This window comes from Oncorhynchus clarkii, chromosome 26 (assembly GCF_045791955.1).
Source record: "Oncorhynchus clarkii lewisi isolate Uvic-CL-2024 chromosome 26, UVic_Ocla_1.0, whole genome shotgun sequence".
NCBI classification, from domain to species: Eukaryota; Metazoa; Chordata; class Actinopteri; order Salmoniformes; family Salmonidae; genus Oncorhynchus; species Oncorhynchus clarkii.
In genome coordinates this window covers 49398323-49418678 of record NC_092172.1, presented here as the reverse complement: position 1 = coordinate 49418678, position 20356 = coordinate 49398323, and the positions used below count along the sequence as shown (strand labels likewise).

General features: G+C 47.6%; 1 protein-coding gene across 1 annotated transcript in view; it reads left to right on the top strand.

The window, feature by feature from the left end:
- LOC139384762 (palmitoyltransferase ZDHHC1-like) overlaps window positions 1–17704 on the top strand; it is a 102775-nt gene extending 85071 nt beyond the window's left edge. Inside the window, exons 8-11 of the mRNA XM_071129634.1 lie at window positions 7491–7582; window positions 9340–9448; window positions 11071–11173; window positions 16987–17704. Of these exons, the coding sequence (XP_070985735.1) occupies window positions 7491–7582; window positions 9340–9448; window positions 11071–11173; window positions 16987–17561 (879 nt within the window). The 3' untranslated portion in view covers window positions 17562–17704. The remainder of the gene's footprint in view (window positions 1–7490; window positions 7583–9339; window positions 9449–11070; window positions 11174–16986) is intronic.
- Window positions 17705–20356: the final 2652 nt, after the last annotated feature.

The following is a 20356-nucleotide window of genomic DNA, read 5'->3' as shown; positions in this document are numbered from 1 at the left end:
CTCTGTCTCCCTCTCTCTGTCACTGTCTCTCTGTCTCTGGCTCTCTCTCTGTCTGTCTCTCGTTCTCTCTCGCTCTCTGTCTCTGTGTCTCTCTCTGTCTCTCGCTCTCTGTCTCTGTCTCTCTGTCTCTGGCTCTCTCCCTGTCTGTCTCTCGTTCTCTCTCGCTCTCTGTCTCTGTCTCTCTCTGTCTCTCTGTCTCTCGCTCTCTCGTTCTCTCTCTCTCTCTCTCTCTCTCTCTCTCTCTGTCTCTCGCTCTCTCGCTCTCTCGTTCTCTCTCTCTCTCTCTCGCTCTCTGTCTCTGTCTCTCTCTGTCTCTGTCTCTCTGTCTCTGTCTGTCTCTGTCTCTCTCTGTCTCTGTCTCTCTCTGTCTCTCGCTCTCTCTTTGTTACTTTTATTTTGTATTTTTTACTTAACACTTATTTTAAAAATGTCTTAACTTACAAGCCCTGAACCAACAATGCTTTAAGTAAGCATTTCACTGTAAGGTCTACTACACCTGTTCTATTCGGCGCATGTGACAAATACAATACGATTTGATCTGTCTCTCTCTCTCTCTCTCTCTCTTTCTCTCTCTCTCTCTCTGTTTCTCTCTCTCACTCTCTCTCTCTCTCTCTCTCTCTCTCTCTGTTTTCTCTCTCTCTCTCTCTCTCTCTCTCTCTCTCTGTTTCTCTCTCTCTCTCTGTTTCTCTCTCTCTCTCTGTCTCTCTCTCCCTCTCTCTCTCTCTCTCTCTCAGATATGTTCACACACTCTCTCTCTCAGATATGTTCACACACTCCCTCTCTCTCTCTCTCTCTCTCTCTCTCTCTCAGATATGTTCACACACTCCCTCTCTCTCTCAAACACACAGGCGCTGCATTCATGTGGTAATGTCATCATCTCCTCTCGCCCAGTGCCCTTGGTGTGTTTAGTAAACATGCTGCGTATCATAGTGACATCAGTTACTAATGATCACGTCCATTCAAACATAGAGTAGTCCCCAATGGCACCCTTATTCCCTTATATAGTGCACTACTCATAGGGCTCTAGGTCAGAACTAGTGCACTACTCCATAGGGCTCTAGGTCAGAACTAGTGCACTACTCATAGGGCTCTAGGTCAGAACTAGTGCACTACTCCATAGGGCTCTAGGTCAGAACTAGTGCACGACGTAGGGAATAGAGTGCCATTGGGGATGAACATAATGCCTCTGAACTCTCAGACTCCTCGTGGGCAGAACAGATTAGGTGACTACTATTAAAGGGGACACGGTATCTATCGTTCTTAGAGAGAGAGAGAGAGAGCATGCAACCTACTCACGTTACAGCCAACGCTCGCCCTCAACCCATGTGACACGCCAGGGAACTGATCGTCACACACACGCCCGGGAGGTCGCCCAGCCACGGCCACAGACCTTACAGCTTGTGCACGGTAACCCATGGTGACCTGAGTGTTGTATTGTGGGTGTGATAACTTGGGTGATTTAAAGCGCTCCTCTGGAGAGTCTCCCTCTACTGGAGAGAGAAGAAAACACCACTAGGACAGTGATACATACCGACCTCCCTCGGCTGACTACACTACTAGGATAGTGGTACATACTGACCTCCCTCGGCTTCCCGGCTGACTACACCACTAGGACAGTAGTACATGCTGACCTCCCTCGGCTGACTACACCACTAGGATAGTGGTACACACTGGCCTCCCTCGGCTGACTACACCACTAGGACAGTAGTACATACTGACCTCCCTCGGCTGACTACACCACTAGGACAGTAGTACATACTGACCTCCCTCGGCTGACTACACCACTAGGATAGTAGTACATACTGACCTCCCTCGGCCCCCTCGGCTGACTACACCACTAGGACAGTGGTACATACTGACCTCCCTCGGCTGACTACACCACTAGGATAGTAGTACATACTGACCTCCCTCGGCCCCCTCGGCTGACTACACCACTAGGACAGTGGTACATACTGACCTCCCTCGTCCTCCCTCGGCTGATTACACCACTAGGACAGCAGTACATACTGACCTCCCTCGGCCTCCCGGCTGACTACACCACTAGGACAGCAGTACATCCTGACCTCCCTCGGCTGACTACACCACTAGGACAGTGGTACATACCGACCTCCCTCGGCTGACTACACCACTAGGACAGTAGTACATACTAACCTCCCTCGGCTGACTACACCACTAGGACAGTAGTACATACTGACCTCCCCCGACTAACTACACCACTAGGACAGTGGTACATACCGACCTCCCTCGGCTGACTACACCACTAGGACAGTGGTACATACCGACCTCCCTCGGCTGACTACACCACTAGGACAGTGGTACATACTGACCTCCCTCGGCTGACTACACCACTAGGACAGTGGTACATACTGACCTCCCTCGGCTGACTACACCACTAGGACAGTGGTACATACTGACCTCCCTCGGCTGACTACACCACTAGGACAGTGGTACATACTGACCTCCCTCGGCTGACTACACCACTAGGACAGTGGTACATACTGACCTCCCTCGGCTGACTACACCACTAGGACAGTGGTACATACTGACCTCCCTCTGCCTCCCGGCTGACTACACCACTAGGACAGTGGTACATACTGACCTCCCTCTGCCTCCCGGCTGACTGGCTTCATACCTGTCCTGATAGTTACTGACCCTGACTTCACACCTGTCCTGATAGTTACTGACCCTAGCTTCATACCTGTCCTGATAGTTACTGACCCTGACTTCACACCTGTCCTGATAGTTACTGACCCTGGCTTCATACCTGTCCTGATAGTTACTGACCCTGGTTTCACACCTGTCCTGATAGTTACTGACCCTGACTTCACACCTGTCCTGATAGTTACTGACCCTGGCTTCATACCTGTCCTGATAGTTACTGACCCTGACTTCACACATGCGCTGATATAATTACTGACTCTGACTTCACACCTGTCCTGATAGTTACTGACCCTGGCTTCACACCTGTCCTGATAGTTACTGACCCTGACTTCACACCTGTCCTGATAGTTACTGACCCTGGCTTCATACCTGTCCTGATAGTTAATGACCCTGGTTTCACACCTGTCCTGATAGTTACTGACCCTGGCTTCACACCTGTCCTGATAGTTACTGAGCCTGGCTTCATACCTGTCCTGATAGTTACTGACCCTGGCTTCATACCTGTCCTGATAGTTACTGACCCTGGCTTCACACATGCGCTGATATAATTACTGACTCTGACTTCACACCTGTCCTGATATAATTACTGACCCTGGCTTCATACCTGTCCTGATATAATTACTGACTCTGGCTTCACACCTGTCCTGATATAATACTGACTCTGGCTTCATACCTGTCCTGATATAGTTACTGACCCTGGCTTGACACCTGTCCTGATAGTTACTGACCCTGACTTCACACCTGTACTGATATAATTACTGACCCTAACTTAATACCTGTCCTGATAGTTACTGACCCTGACTTCACACCTGTCCTGATATAATACTGACCCTGACTTCACACCTGTCCTGATAGTTACTGACTCTGACTTCACACCTGTCCTGACAGTTACTGACCCTGACTTCACACCTGTCCTGATAGTTACTGACCCTGACTTCACACCTGTCCTGATAGTTACTGACCCTGGCTTCACACCTGTCCTGATAGTTACTGACCCTGACTTCACACCTGTCCTGATAGTTACTGACCCTGGCTTCATACCTGTCCTGATATAATACTGACTCTGGCTTCATACCTGTCCTGATATAGTTACTGACCCTGGCTTGACACCTGTCCTGATAGTTACTGACCCTGACTTCACACCTGTACTGATATAATTACTGACCCTAACTTCACACCTGTCCTGATAGTTACTGACCCTGACTTCACACCTGTCCTGATATAATACTGACCCTGACTTCACACCTGTCCTGATAGTTACTGACTCTGACTTCACACCTGTCCTGACAGTTACTGACCCTGACTTCACACCTGTCCTGATAGTTACTGACCCTGACTTCACACCTGTCCTGACAGTTACTGACCCTGACTTCACACCTGTCCTGATAGTTACTGACTCTGACTTCACACCTGTCCTGACAGTTACTGACCCTAACTTCACACCTGTCCTGATAGTTACTGACTCTGACTTCACACCTGTCCTGATAGTTACTGACCCTGACTTCACACCTGTCCTGATAGTTACTGACTCTGACTTCACACCTGTCCTGACAGTTACTGACCCTGACTTCACACCTGTCCTGACAGTTACTGACCCTAACTTCACACCTGTCCTGATAGTTACTGACTCTGACTTCACACCTGTCCTGATAGTTACTGACCCTGACTTCACACCTGTCCTGATAGTTACTGACTCTGACTTCACACCTGTCCTGATATAATACTGACCCTGGCTTCACACCTGTCCTGATATAATTACTGACTCTGACTTCACACCTGTCCTGATATAATACTGACCCTGGATATACACCTGTCCTGATATAATTACTGACTCTGGCTTCACACCTGTCCTGATATAATACTGACTCTGGCTTCATACCTGTCCTGATATAGTTACTGACCCTGGCTTGACACCTGTCCTGATAGTTACTGACCCTGACTTCACACCTGTCCTGATAGTTACTGACCCTGACTTCACACCTGTACTGATATAATTACTGACCCTAACTTCACACCTGTCCTGATAGTTACTGACCCTGACTTCACACCTGTCCTGATAGTTACTGACCCTGACTTCACACCTGTACTGATATAATTACTGACCCTAACTTCACACCTGTCCTGATATAATTACTGACCCTAACTTCACACCTGTCCTGATATAATTACTGACTCTGACTTCACACCTGTCCTGATAGTTACTGACTCTTGACTTTACACAGACACACCCGTCCACAATCGCGCCGTCAAATGCAGACTTACAATTCCTTACACACACACACACACACACCTCCCTGCCCTGTGATCGTTGGCTGCTCTCCTAGTCTGGGCTGCATGCTGGGTTTGGGTAACCATGGTGACACTCTGTTGGGCTTGGCCTGGGTTGCCTGGCTGTGACCAAAACCCAGCAGCTGACGGGACGGACATCGACCCACCAGCTGCACCTGGCACACTCACAAAGAACCCCGTCCTGCAACACACACACACACAGTAGTCCCATCAAACCACAGCTCTGGCCCCGGCCCAGTCCACATGGGCTCTGGTCTATAGTAGTACCACTATATAGGGAATAGGGCTCTGGTCTATAGTAGTACCACTATATAGGGAATAGGGCTCTGGTCTATAGTAGTACCACTATATAGGGAATAGGGCTCTGGTCTATAGTAGTACCACTATATAGGGAATAGGGCTCTGGTCTATAGTTGTACCACTATATAGGGAATAGGGCTCTGGTCTATAGTGGTGCCACTATATAGGGAATAGGGCTCTGGTCTATAGTTGTACCACTATATAGGGAATAGGGCTCTGGTCTATAGTAGTACCACTATATAGGGAATAGGGCTCTGGTCTATAGTTGTACCACTATATAGGGAATAGGGCTCTGGTCTATAGTTGTACCACTATATAGGGAATAGGGCTCTGGTCTATAGTAGTACCACTATATAGGGAATAGGGCTCTGGTCTATAGTTGTACCACTATATAGGGAATAGGGCTCTGGTCTATAGTTGTACCACTATATAGGGAATAGGGCTCTGGTCTATAGTAGTATCACTATATAGGGAATAAGGCTCTGGTTGAAAGTAGTGTCCTATATAGAGAATAAAGCTCTGGTTTAAAGTAGTGCTCTATATAGGGAATAGGGTGCCATTTGTGACACAGGCTCTCTGTCTAACCGAACTATAACCCACCTTATAAAACACAGTGCTCTCCTATAACTCACAGCAGGCTGACAAAACCACAAGGATTCCTCATAACCAATACCAAGCTGAGCTCTGAGGCTCAGTGAAACTTCACCCAGACTCTAACCACCTCACTGAAACCTCACCCAGACTCTAACCACCTCACTGAAACCTCACCCAGACTCTAACAACCTCACTGAAACCTCACCTCACCCAGACTCCAACCATCTCACTGAAACCTCACCCTGCCAGACAGACCCTGTTCCTGACACAAGCTGAACACAAGCTGATACCAACTCCCTTCTAGTAGCACTTACTAATACTAATCCTGACCAGACTCTGGTTCTACACTGGTAGTTACCAGAACAAGTTAGTACCCTGACCAGACTCTTGTTCTACACTGGTAGTTACCAGAACAAGTTAGTACCTTGACCAGACTCTTGTTCTACACTGGTAGTTACCAGAACAAGTTAGTACCTTGACCAGACTCTTGTTCTACACTGGTAGTTACCAGAACAAGTTAGTACCCTGACCAGACTCTGGTTCTACACTGGTAGTTACCAGAACAAGTTAGTACCTTGACCAGACTCTTGTTCTACACTGGTAGTTACCAGAACAAGTTAGTACCCTGACCAGACTCTGGTTCTACCCTGGTAGTTACCAGAACAAGTTAGTACCCTGACCAGACTCTGGTTCTACCCTGGTAGTTACCAGAACAAGTTAGTACCCTGACCAGACTCTGGTTCTACCCTGGTAGTTACCAGAACAAGTTAGTACCTTGACCAGACTCTGGTTCCACACTGGTAGTTACCAGAACAAGTTAGTACCCTGACCAGACTCTGGTTCCACACTGGTAGTTACCAGAACAAGTTAGTACCCTGACCAGACTCTGGTTCTACACTGGTAGTTACCAGAACAAGTTAGTACCCTGACCAGACTCTGTTCTACACTGGTAGTTACCAGCACAAGTTAGTACCCTGACCAGACTCTTGTTCTACACTGGTAGTTACCAGAACAAGTTAGTACCCTGACCAGACTCTGGTTCTACACTGGTAGGTACCAGAACAAGTCTGTCTGTCTGTCTGTCTGTCTGTCTGTCTGTCTGTCTGTCTGTCTGTCTGTCTGTCTGTCTGTCTGTTCCATCACTACAGGGTGCTGTCTGTCTGTTCCATCTGGACTGGCTCAGGTCTCTTCAGTTCCTCCTGTACTCTGTCCAGTCAGTGATGCCCTCATTTAGCCATTTCACTCCATAATCCCTCTCTCACTTTCTCTCTCTCTCCCCCTCTCTCTCTCCCTCCTTCTCCCTACCTCTCTCTCTACCTCTCTCTCTCTTTCTCCCTACCCCTCTCTCTCTCTCTCTCTCTCTCCTTCTCTCTCTCTTCTTCTCCCTACCTCTCTCTCTCTCCTCTCTCTTCTTCTCCCTACCTCTCTCTACCTCTTTCTCTCTCTCTTTCTCCCTACCCCTCTCTCTCTCTACCTCTTTCTCTCTCTCCTTCTCTCTACCTCTTTCTCTCTCGCCTTCTCCCTACCTCTTTCTCTCTCTCCTTCTCCCTACCTCTTTCTCTCTCTCCTTCTCCCTACCTCTCTCTCTTTCTCTCTCTATCTCTCTCTCCTCTTTAACTCTCCCTACCTCTTTTTCTCTCTCTCAGGATGTAAGCTACTCGGGGACTCTGGGCTATACCAACCCTGAGATGGAGGTGGAGGATCCTACCACCATGGCTGCAGCGCGGGGGGGGCTAGAGTGAGTTGTCATTCTGTTCACTTGTGGTTAAAGTTGCAAAATTCCACTAACTTTCCCATAATTCCCCTGCTGGTTTTCGTGCGTGGAGGACTCCTGAATTTCCTGCGTATTCCCTCCTGACAGAGATTTTCTAGAAAACCTGAGAATTTGGGGAAAGTTACCAGAATGTGACAACCCTAGTGGCGGTGCTGAATGGTAATGTCCTCCTTTAACTGGCTGTTGGGAGTTTCATCCACACGCCTCAGTCCCTCCGGTGCCTTGGACAGCCTGTAGTTTGTTTAGTAGTAGTAGTATCTGTAAATCTGCCCGTTAACCTCGTTAAAGAATAAACACTTTAATGGCTATTTAGTGGGATGTTCCCCTTTAGCTGGCTTGTAAAAACTGTTGATATGTTGTTTTAGTCCAAAGTCACTCCAGTCACTTAGCTAGCTAGCTACATTAAAAGCTCAATAAGCTGGGAAGGTGCAGCTAACACAGTCTTCTAAAACAGACTAAACAAAGACCAGCCAGCCACAGCTAAGAGGACAACAGACTCAGAGGGGTCCCTGACAGAGTTACTACTGGCCAAACCTGGCTGGATGGAAAACGTTTTGGCACATGGCAGACATTTTAGAATAGGATTGGCCATTTTGTTCACTTAAAACCGGCCAAATCTACATTAAAAAGCCTGTTGTCAAACTGCTAACTCGCCCTGGCTTTTACGTTGTCTCTGTCCTTGGCACAGTTGGCCGTGAGAGGTGACTGTTGTAGTGGGTGTTGTAACTAAGGCACAGTGAGAGGTGACTGTTGTAGCGGGTGTTGTAACTAAGGCACAGTGAGAGGTGACTGTTGTAGTGGGTGTTGTAACTAAGGCACAGTGAGAGGTGACTGTTGTAGTGGGTGTTGTAACTAAGGCACAGTGAGAGGTGACTGTTGTAGTGGGTGTTGTAACTAAGGCACAGTGAGAGGTGACTGTTGTAGTGGGTGTTGTAACTAAGGCACAGTGAGAGGTGACTGTTGTAGTGGGTGTTGTAATGAAGGCACAGTGAGAGGTGACTGTTGTAGTGGGTGTTGTAACTAAGGCACAGTGAGAGGTGACTGTTGTAGTGGGTATTGTAACTAAGGCACAGTGAGAGGTGACTGTTGTAGTGGGTGTTGTAACTAAGGCACAGTGAGAGGTGACTGTTGTAGTGGGTGTTGTAACTAAGGCACAGTGAGAGGTGACTGTTGTAGTGGGTGTTGTAACTAAGGCACAGTGAGAGGTGACTGTTGTAGTGGGTGTTGTAATGAAGGCACAGTGAGAGGTGACTGTTGTAGTGGGTGTTGTAACTAAGGCACAGTGAGAGGTGACTGTTGTAGTGGGTATTGTAACTAAGGCACAGTGAGAGGTGACTGTTGTAGTGGGTGTTGTAACTAAGGCACAGTGCCAGGTGACTGTTGTAGTGGGTGTTGTAACTTGGCACAGTGTCAGGTGACTGTTGTAGTGGGTGTTGTAACTAAGGCACAGTGAGAGGTGACTGTTGTAGTGGGTGTTGTAACTAAGGCACAGTGAGAGGGGACTGTTGTAGTGGGTGTTGTAACTTGGCACAGTGTCAGGTGACTGTTGTAGTGGGTGTTGTAACTAAGGCACAGTGAGAGGTGACTGTTGTAGTGGGTGTTGTAACTAAGGCACAGTGAGAGGTGACTGTTGTAGTGGGTGTTGTAACTAAGGCACAATGAGAGGGGACTGTTGTAGTGGGTGTTGTAACTTCCTGTCTGTGTTGTGTGTTGCGGGTCAGGTACTATGGCAACGGCAGAGTTCATAGTTCATCCAGCAGGATGGTTGAAGAGGAGCAGTTACACACCCTCTCTACTGAGCACAGAGCTGCACCACGGAAACACATCCAGGTACACACACACACACACACACACACACACACACACCGTCTCCACTGAGCACAGAGCTGCACCACGGAAACACATCCAGGTACACACACACACACACACACACACACACACACACACACACACACACACCCCGTCTCTACTGAGCACAGAGCTGCACCACGGACACACACACACACACACACACACACACACACACACAAACCGTCTCCACTGAGCACAGAGCTGCACCACGACAACACATCCAGGTACACACACACCCACACACACACACACACCGTCTCTACTGAGCACAGAGCTGCACCACGGAAACACATCCAGGTACACACACACACACACACACACACACACACACACAATGTGTAAGAGAACACATAAACAAGGGTAAGAAATGAAGGCAATCATGGAAACAAAGCTATAACCAACATCCTTCATTCTGACCTTCATGTGAACCATGTGTGTTGAATGATGCTTCCTGGTCTCTGACCTTCATGTGAACCATGTGTGTGTTGAATGATGCTTCCTGGTCTCTGACCTTCATGTGAACCATGTGTGTGTTGAATGATGCTTCCTGGTCTCTGACCTTCATGTGAACCATGTGTGTGTTGAATGATGCTTCCTGGTCTCTGACCTTCATGTGAACCATGTGTGTGTTGAATGATGCTTCCTGGTCTCTGACCTTCATGTGAACCATGTGTGTTGAATGATGCTTCCTGGTCTCTGACCTTCATGTGAACCATGTGTGTTGAAAGATGCTTCCTGGTCTCTGACCTTCATGTGAACCATGTGTGTGTTGTATGATGCTTCCTGGTCTCTGACCTTCATGTGAACCATGTGTGTTGAATAAAGCTTCCTGGTCTCTGACCTTCATGTGAACCATGTGTGTTGAAAGATGCTTCCTGGTCTCTGACCTTCATGTGAACCATGTGTGTGTTGAATGATGCTTCCTGGTCTCTGACCTTCATGTGAACCATGTGTGTGTTGAATGATGCTTCCTGGTCTCTGACCTTCATGTGAACCATGTGTGTTGAATGATGCTTCCTGGTCTCTGACCTTCATGTGAACCATGTGTGTGTTGAATGATGCTTCCTGGTCTCTGACCTCCATGTGAACCATGTGTGTTGAATGATGCTTCCTGGTCTCTGACCTTCATGTGAACCATGTGTGTTGAAAGATGCTTCCTGGTCTCTGACCTTCATGTGAACCATGTGTGTTGAAAGATGCTTCCTGGTCTCTGACCTTCATGTGAACCATGTGTGTGTTGAATGATGCTTCCTGTTCTCTGACCTTCATGTGAACCATGTGTGTTGAAAGATGCTTCCTGGTCTCTGACCTTCATGTGAACCATGTGTGTTGAATGATGCTTCCTGGTCTCTGACCATCATGTGAACCATGTGTGTTGAATGACGCTTCCTGGTCTCTGACCTTCATGTGAACCATGTGTGTTGAAAGATGCTTCCTGGTCTCTAACCTTCATGTGAACCATGTGTGTGTTGAATGATGCTTCCTGGCCTCTGACCTTCATGTGAACCATGTGTGTGTTGAATGATGCTTCCTGGTCTCTGACCTTCATGTGAACCATGTGTGTGTTGAAAGATGCTTCCTGGTCTCCTGTGTGTTTGCAGAAGAAAAAGAAGAAAGTCCACAAAGTGCCAGCGGAGGTGATCAACGACCGTTCCACTGAGACCAGCAGCAACAGAGACCCAGCCTTCAACACTACAGAACCTGGTGAGACCACACACACAAAGCCCCGGCCTTCAACACTACAGAACCTGGTGAGACCACACACACAAAGACCTAGCCTTCAACACTACAGAACCTGGTGAGACCACACACACAAAGACCTAGCTTTCAACACTACAGTACCTGGTGAGACCACACACACAAAGCCCCGGCCTTCAACACTACAGAACCTGGTGAGACCACACACACAAAGCCCCAGCCTTCAACACTACAGAACCTGGTGAGACCACACACACAAAGCCCCGGCCTTCAACACTACAGAACCTGGTGAGACCACACACACAAAGCCCCGGCCTTCAACACTACAGAACCTGGTGAGACCATACACACAAAGCCCCCGCCTTCAACACTACAGAACCACACACACACAAAGCCCCGGCCTTCAACACTACAGAACCTGGTGAGACCACACACACAAAGCCCCGGCCTTCAACACTACAGAACCTGGTGAGACCACACACACAAAGCCCTGGCCTTCAACACTACAGAACCACACACACACAAAGCCCCAGCCTTCAACACTACAGAACCACACACACACAAAGCCCCAGCCTTCAACACTACAGAACCACACACACACAAAGCCCCGGCCTTCAACACTACAGAACCTGGTGAGACCACACACACAAAGCCCCGGCCTTCAACACTACAGAACCTGGTGAGACCACACACACAAAGCCCCGGCCTTCAACACTACAGAACCTGGTGAGACCACACACACACAAAGCCCCGGCCTTCAACACTACAGAACCTGGTGAGACCACACACACAAAGACCTAGCCTTCAACACTACAGAACCTGGTGAGACCACACACACAAAGCCCTGGCCTTCAACACTACAGAACCTGGTGAGACCACACACACAAAGCCCCGGCCTTCAACACTACAGAACCACACACACACACAAAGCCCCGGCCTTCAACACTACAGAACCTGGTGAGACCACACACACAAAGACCTAGCCTTCAACACTACAGAACCTGGTGAGACCACACACACACAAAGCCCCGGCCTTCAACACTACAGAACCTGGTGAGACCACACACACAAAGACCTAGCCTTCAACACTACAGAACCTGGTGAGACCACACACACAAAGCCCTGGCCTTCAACACTACAGAACCTGGTGAGACCACACACACACAAAGCCCCGGCCTTCAACACTACAGAACCTGGTGAGACCACACACACAAAGCCCCAGCCTTCAACACTACAGAACCACACACACACAAAGCCCCGACCTTCAACACTACAGAACCTGGTGAGACCACACACACAAAGACCTAGCCTTCAACACTACAGAACCTGGTGAGACCACACACACAAAGCCCCGGCCTTCAACACTACAGAACCACACACACACAAAGCCCCGGCCTTCAACACTACAGAACCACACACACACAAAGCCCCGGCCTTCAACACTACAGAACCTGGTGAGACCACACACACAAAGCCCTGGCCTTCAACACTACAGAACCACACATACACAAAGCCCCGGCCTTCAACAGTACAGAACCTGGTGAGACCACACACACAAAGCCCCAGCCTTCAACACTACAGAACCTGGTGAGACCACACACACAAAGCCCTGGCCTTCAACACTACAGAACCTGGTGAGACCACACACACAAAGACCTAGCCTTCAACACTACAGAACCTGGTGAGACCACACACACAAAGCCCCGCCCTTCAACAGTACAGAACCTGGTGAGACCACACACACAAAGACCCGCCCTTCAACAGTACAGAACCTGGTGAGACCATACACACAAAGCCCCGGCCTTCAACACTACAGAACCACACACACAAAGACCTAGCCTTCAACACTACAGAACCTGGTGAGACCACACACACAAAGCCCCGCCCTTCAACAGTACAGAACCTGGTGAGACCACACACACAAAGCCCCAGCCTTCAACACTACAGAACCTGGTGAGACCACACACACAAAGCCCCGGCCTTCAACACTACAGAACCTGGTGAGACATGCTGATACAGCATTAGTCAGTCCTCTGCTACTTGACATGCTGATATAACATTAGTCCTCTGCTACTTGACATGCTGATATAACATTAGTCCTCTGCTACTTGACATGCTGAAATAACATTAGTCCTCTGCTACTTGACATGCTGATATAGCATTAGTCAGTCCTCTGCTACTTGACATGCTGATATAGCATTAGTCAGTCCTCTGCTACTTGACATGCTGATATAGCATTAGTCAGTCCTCTGCTACTTGACATGCTGATATAGAATTAGTCCTCTGCTACTTGACATGCTGATATAGCATTAGTCAGTCCTCTGCTACTTGACATGCTGATATATAGTTAGTCAGTCCTCTGCTACTTGGCATGCTGATATAACATTAGTCAGTCCTCTGCTACTTGACATGCTGATATAACATTAGTCAGTCTTCTGCTACTTGACATGCTGATATAGCATTAGTCAGTCCTCTGCAACTTGACATGCTGATATAGCATTAGTCAGTCCTCTGCTACTTGACATGCTGATATAGCATTAGTCAGTCCTCTGCTACTTGACATGCTGATATAGCATTAGTCAGTCCTCTTCTACTTGACATGCTGATATAGCATTAGTCAGTCCTCTTCTACTTGACATGCTGATATAGCATTAGTCAGTCCTCTGCTACTTGACATGCTGAAACAGCATTAGTCAGTCCTCTGCTACTTGACATGCTGATATAACATTAGTCCTCTGCTACTCTACATGCTGATATAGCATTAGTCAGTCCTCTGCTACTTGAGATGCTGATATAGCATTAGTCAGTCCTCTGCTACTTGACATGCTGATATAGCATTAGTCAGTCCTCTGCTACTTGACATGCTGATATAGCATTAGTCAGTCCTCTGCTACTTGACATGCTGATATAGAATTAGTCCTCTGCTACTTGACATGCTGATATAGCATTAGTCAGTCCTCTGCTACTTGACATGCTGATATAACATTAGTCAGTCCTCTGCTACTTAGCATGCTGATATAGCATTAGTCAGTCCTCTGCTACTTGACATGCTGATATAGCATTAGTCAGTCCTCTGCTACTTGACATGCTGATACAGCATTAGTCAGTCCTCTTCTACTTGACATGCTGATACAGCATTAGTCAGTCCTCTGCTACTTGACATGCTGATATAACATTAGTCCTCTGCTACTTGACATATGCTGATATAACATTAGTCCTCTGCTACTTAGCATGCTGATATAACATTAGTCCTCTGCTACTTGACATGCTGATATAGAATTAGTCCTCTGCTACTTGACATACTGATACAGCATTAGTCAGTCCTCTTCTACTTGACATGCTGATATATAGTTAGTCAGTCCTCTGCTACTTGGCATGCTGATATAACATTAGTCAGTCCTCCTCTACTTGACATGCTGATATAGAATTAGTCCTCTGCTACTTGACATGCTGATATAGCATTAGTCCTCTGCTACTTGACATGCTGATATAACATTAGTCCTCTGCTACTTGACATGCTGATATAGCATTAGTCAGTCCTCTGCTACTTGACATGCTGATATAACATTAGTCAGTCCTCTGCTACTTGACATGCTGATATAACATTAGTCAGTCCTCTGCTACTTAGCATGCTGATATAGCATTAGTCAGTCCTCTGCTACTTGACATGCTGATATAGCATTAGTCAGTCCTCTGCTACTTGACATGCTGATACAGCATTAGTCAGTCCTCTTCTACTTGACATGCTGATACAGCATTAGTCAGTCCTCTGCTACTTGACATGCTGATATAACATTAGTCCTCTGCTACTTGACATGCTGATATAACATTAGTCCTCTGCTACTTGACATATGCTGATATAACATTAGTCCTCTGCTACTTAGCATGCTGATATAACATTAGTCCTCTGCTACTTGACATGCTGATATAGCATTAGTCCTCTGCTACTTGACATGCTGATATAACATTAGTCAGTCCTCTGCTACTTGACATGCTGATATAGCATTAGTCAGTCCTCTGCTACTTGACATGCTGATATAACATTAGTCAGTCCTCTGCTACTTGACATGTTGATATAGCATTAGTCAGTCCTCTGCTACTTGACATGCTGATATAACATTAGTCCTCTGCTACTTGACATGCTGATATAACATTAGTCCTCTGCTACTTGACATGCTGATATAACATTAGTCCTCTGCTACTTGACATGCTGATATAGCATTAGTCAGTCCTCTGCTACTTGACATGCTGATACAGCATTAGTCAGTCCTCTTCTACTTGACATGCTGATACAGCATTAGTCAGTCCTCTGCTACTTGACATGCTGATATAGCATTAGTCCTCTGCTACTTGACATGCTGATATAACATTAGTCCTCTGCTACTTGACATGCTGATATAGCATTAGTCCTCTGCTACTTGACATGCTGATATAGCATTAGTCCTCTGCTACTTGACATGCTGATATAACATTAGTCCTCTGCTACTTGACATGCTGATATAGCATTAGTCAGACCTCTGCTACTTAGCATGCTGATATAACATTAGTCCTCTGCTACTTGACATGCTGATATAGCATTAGTCAGTCCTCTGCTACTTGACATGCTGATATAGCATCAGTCCTCTTCTACTTGACATGCTGATATAACATTAGTCCTCTGCTACTTGACATGCTGATATAGCATTAGTCAGTCCTCTGCTACTTGACATGCTGATATAGCATTAGTCAGTCCTCTGCTACTTGACATGCTGATATAGCATTAGTCAGTCCTCTTCTACTTGACATGCTGATATAGCATTAGTCAGTCCTCTGCTACTTGACATGCTGATATAGCATTAGTCAGTCCTCTGCTACTTGACATGCTGATATAACATTAGTCCTCTGCTACTTGAAGTGACATGAGTGTATCTGTTGGTAAACACAATGCCTGTGTTAAACAGAATGCTTTAGAACGCGTTATAAGCATGTATGAGCCTTTATAATGTCTTATAACACGCCTTAATATGTCCTCTCTCTCTCTCAATGTATAGAATTGTCATCAGTCTGAAATGGTCTGTTATTTAGTCATTCTAAGACATTATAACGAGGTCATACTTACTACAGAACTAGAAGGAATAGAACAGGCTTCCTCTTTCAAGTCAATGATGTCATAATGGACAGCCATTTTTAGTGTACCCTCTAATCGCCACGGTGAGAGGTTGGAGGCCTGTTCTATTGATTCTATTTCTATGCTCATGTATATTGAGTAGCAGCTCTGTGATGTGAATGTCTGTCCCTTTCCTGTCCTCCTCTGCTGTCCTCTCCTCTCTTCTCCTCTCTGTCCTCCTCCTCTCTTCTCCTCTGCTGTCCTCCTCCTCTCCTATCTGTCCTCCTCCTCTCCTCTGTCCTCCTCCTCACCTCTCTGTCCTCCTCTCCTCTCTTCTCTCTGTCCTCCTCCTCTCTTCTCCTCTCTGTCCTCTCCTCTCTTCTCTCTGTCCTCCTCCTCTCTTCTCCTCTGCTGTCCTCTCCTCTCTTCTCTCTGTTCTCCTCCTCTCTTCTCCTCTCTGTCTTCTCCTCTGCTGTCCTCCTCCTCTCCTCTCTGTCCTCCTCCTCTCCTCTCTTCTCCTCTGCTGTCCTCCTACCTCTCTGTCCTCCTCCTCTCTTCTCCTCTGCTGTCCTCTTCCTCTCCTCTGTCCTCTCCTCTCTGTCCTCCTCCTCTGTCCTCCTCACCTCTCTGTCCTCCTCCTCTCTTCTCCTCTGCTGTCCTCCTCCTCTCCTCTCTGTCCTCCTCCTCTGTCCTCCTCCTCTCCTCTCTGTCATCCTCCTGTCCTGTTCTCCAGTAGACTCCTGCAGTGTAACTCCAGTCCCCACATCCGTGTCCCACCTGTCCAGCTCCCTGAGCCAGCACCTCTCCTTCCCCCTGCGGGCCTCCCAGCCCCCCACTAGCTCCCTACATCCTGGTCTCCAACCTGACCCCGTGCTGCCCGCCGGGCCCCCTGCTGAGTATCACTCTGACTCTGCAGAGTCCCTGGAGGAGATCCCCGTGGCGTTGGCACGACTGGGCACCTCCGCCGCGGCAGGAACGTCTACGGGTAGGACTGCAGCGTCTGGGTCGTCTTCTCAACGCTCTCTACTGCTGCCTGCAGCCCGACCCCATCCCTCGCCCCAGCCCCGGACCAAGAGGAAGTCCTCTGCACACAGCAGCAGGACAGGGGGAGGGGGGGAGCAGAGGTTTGAGATGGCTGCCCAGCCTCCTACGGTCTACGTCAGTAGGAGTAGTGGACAGCCGGGGGGAGGAGCCCAGCACCGGGACAACAAACACAGCAGCAGACAGGCCAGTAGGAGAGGCCTGGAGCAGCCTGGTCCTGGGCCCAGTTCCAACCATAGCTCCAGGGCAGGCACCCCAATGGCGTAGACTAGCTCCCCCAGGATGGGCCACTGCACACTGGGCCCCAGGATGTACCACTGCACCCTGGGCTGGAGGGCTGGCTGGCTGTCTGACTGGTTGGCTGCCTGACTGGCTGGCTGGCTGACTGACTGTCTGGCTGGCTGACTGACTGTCTGTTCTGCCTGGAAGAGCCTTGATACCACAGTCTCCACTATTCAACTATGACTACATCCCCAATGGCACCCTGTTCCCTATACAGTACACTACCTTAGGACAGAGCCCAATGGCACCCTGTTCCCTATGTAGTGCACTACTTTAGGCCAGGGCCCAATGGCACCCTGTTCCCTATATAGTGCACTACTTTAGACCAGGACCCTATGGCACCATGTTCCCTATGTAGTGCACTACTTTAGACCAGAGCCCTATGGCACCCTGTTCCCTATATAGTGCACTACTTTAGACCAGGACCCTATGGTACCCTGTTCCCTATATAGTGCACTACTTTAGACCAGGACCCTATGGTACCCTATTCCCTATATAGTGCACTACTTTAGACCAGGACCCTATGGTACCCTGTTCCCTATATAGTGCACTACTTTAGACCAGGACCCTATGGCACCATGTTCCCTATATAGTACACTACTTTAGACCAGAGCCCAATGGCACCCTGTTCCCTATGTAGTACACTACTTTAGACCAGGACCCAATGGCACCCTGTTCCCTATATAGTGCACTACTTTAGACCAGGACCCAATGGCACCTTGTTCCCTATGTAGTGCACTACTTTAGACCAGGGCCCAATGGCACCCTGTTCCCTATATAGTGCACTACTTTAGACCAGGACCCTATGGCACCATGTTCCCTATGTAGTGCACTACTTTAGACCAGAGCACTATGGCACCCTGTTCCCTATATAGTGCACTACTTTAGACCAGGACCCTATGGTACCCTGTTCCCTATATAGTGCACTACTTTAGACCAGGGCCCTATGGCACCCTGTTCCCTATATAGTGCACTACTTTAGACCACATAGCCCTTAGCTCATAGGGTTCCTTTGTAATGCGTCCTATATGATTATAATCCCCACAACACTAAATGGTACCTGTGTTCACGTCTTCAGGTTAATATCCTTTATCATAAAACACACAGCTTTTAGTATGATTCTACTTGTTCTTATTTCTTCCTGTTGAAACGCCTTTCTGAATGAAGAATCCTTGGTGATTTGTACAGGAAGCAAGAAACCTTAACGTTCTGCCTTCCCAGGTCTACACTTTGTAAACTAATGTTACCTGTTCATCTTTTTCATGGAAACACCATTCATCGTGTCGGTGTGTTTTCTACCTGAATCTTTTAGTTTGTTTATTGTTATTGCTTACCCATCTGACTGTCTGTCTGACTGCTATGGTGACCCTTTGTGTCTGCCTGCTACGGTGACTGTCTGTCTGACTGTCTGTCTGACTGCTATGGTGACCCTTTGTGTCTGCCTGCTACGGTGACTGTCTGTCTGACTGACTGCTATGGTGACCATCTGTCTGTCTGATTGCTATGGTGACCATCTGTCTGTCTAACTGCTATGGTGACCGTCTGTCTGTCTGACTGCTATGGTGACCGTCTGTCTGTCTAACTGCTATGGTGACCATCTGGCTGTCTGCCTGCCTGTCTGTGGAGCAATTATTTATACTGAACAAAAATATCAACGTGACATGTGAAGTGTTTATAAAATAAATAAAAGGTCCCAGAAATGTTTCATATGCACAAAAAGCTAATTTCTCTCAAATATTGTGCACAAATTTGTTTACAGCCCTGTTAATGAGCATTTCTTCTTTGCCAAGATAATCTATCCACCTGACAGGTGTGGCATATTAAGAAGCTGATTAAACATTACACAGGTGCACCTTGTGCTGGGGACAATAAAAGGCCACTCTAAAATGTGCAGTTCTGTCACACAACACAATGCCACAGAGTGCAGGGATGTCCACCAGAACAGTTTGATAGTCTGTTTGTCTGCCTGTCTGTTTGTCTGCCTGTCTGTCTGCCTGTGTATGTCTGTCTGTCTGCCTGTCTGTTTGCCTGTCTGTCTGTCTGTCTGTCTGTCTGTCTGTCTGTCTGCCTGTGTCTGTCTGTCTGCCTGTCTGTCTGTCTGTCTGCCTGCCTGCCTGTCTGTCTGTCTGTCTGTCTGTATGCCTGTCTGTCTGTATACCTGTCTGTCTGTATGCCTGTCTGTCTGTATACCTGTCTGTCTGCCTGTCTGTCTGTATACCTGGTTACACACTACTTGGATAGTTTTTCCCACCACTGTATGGAATCAAACTGAAACTCATATCAACATCCAATTGAACCTCTTTTCCACAGTGACGTCGGCTATCATTATTCTGCATTTTTACTGTGTCTGACTGGTTCATGATCTGTAAGGATGACATTTGAAGATCTGTGCCTTACTCAATTTTATTTCACAATTTGTATCTTGTTAATAAATATTAGCCACTATTGATTGTGATTTGATCTTATAAGTGTGAACAGACAACCCAGCTAGCACATGTTGTTCCTTGGAAGTTGTGTGAACGTACATTGTTTTGTTTCTGGGAACGAATCCATACGTTTCCTGACAGGCTAAAACGGAACGTTTTTTTTAAATGTCCTGTGAACGGAAGTGAAGATTTCTCCCGGTTCTGAGAATGTACATTTTGTAGGTTTCATGGAGGAGAATATTTTACTAGGGTTCCCTGAAAGATTAACGTTCTGAGAACGGACATTATAGGTTATTTGATAGTAATTAAACAACGTACTTCCCCCTTTTTTCTCTGTCTCCCCCCTTCTCAAAT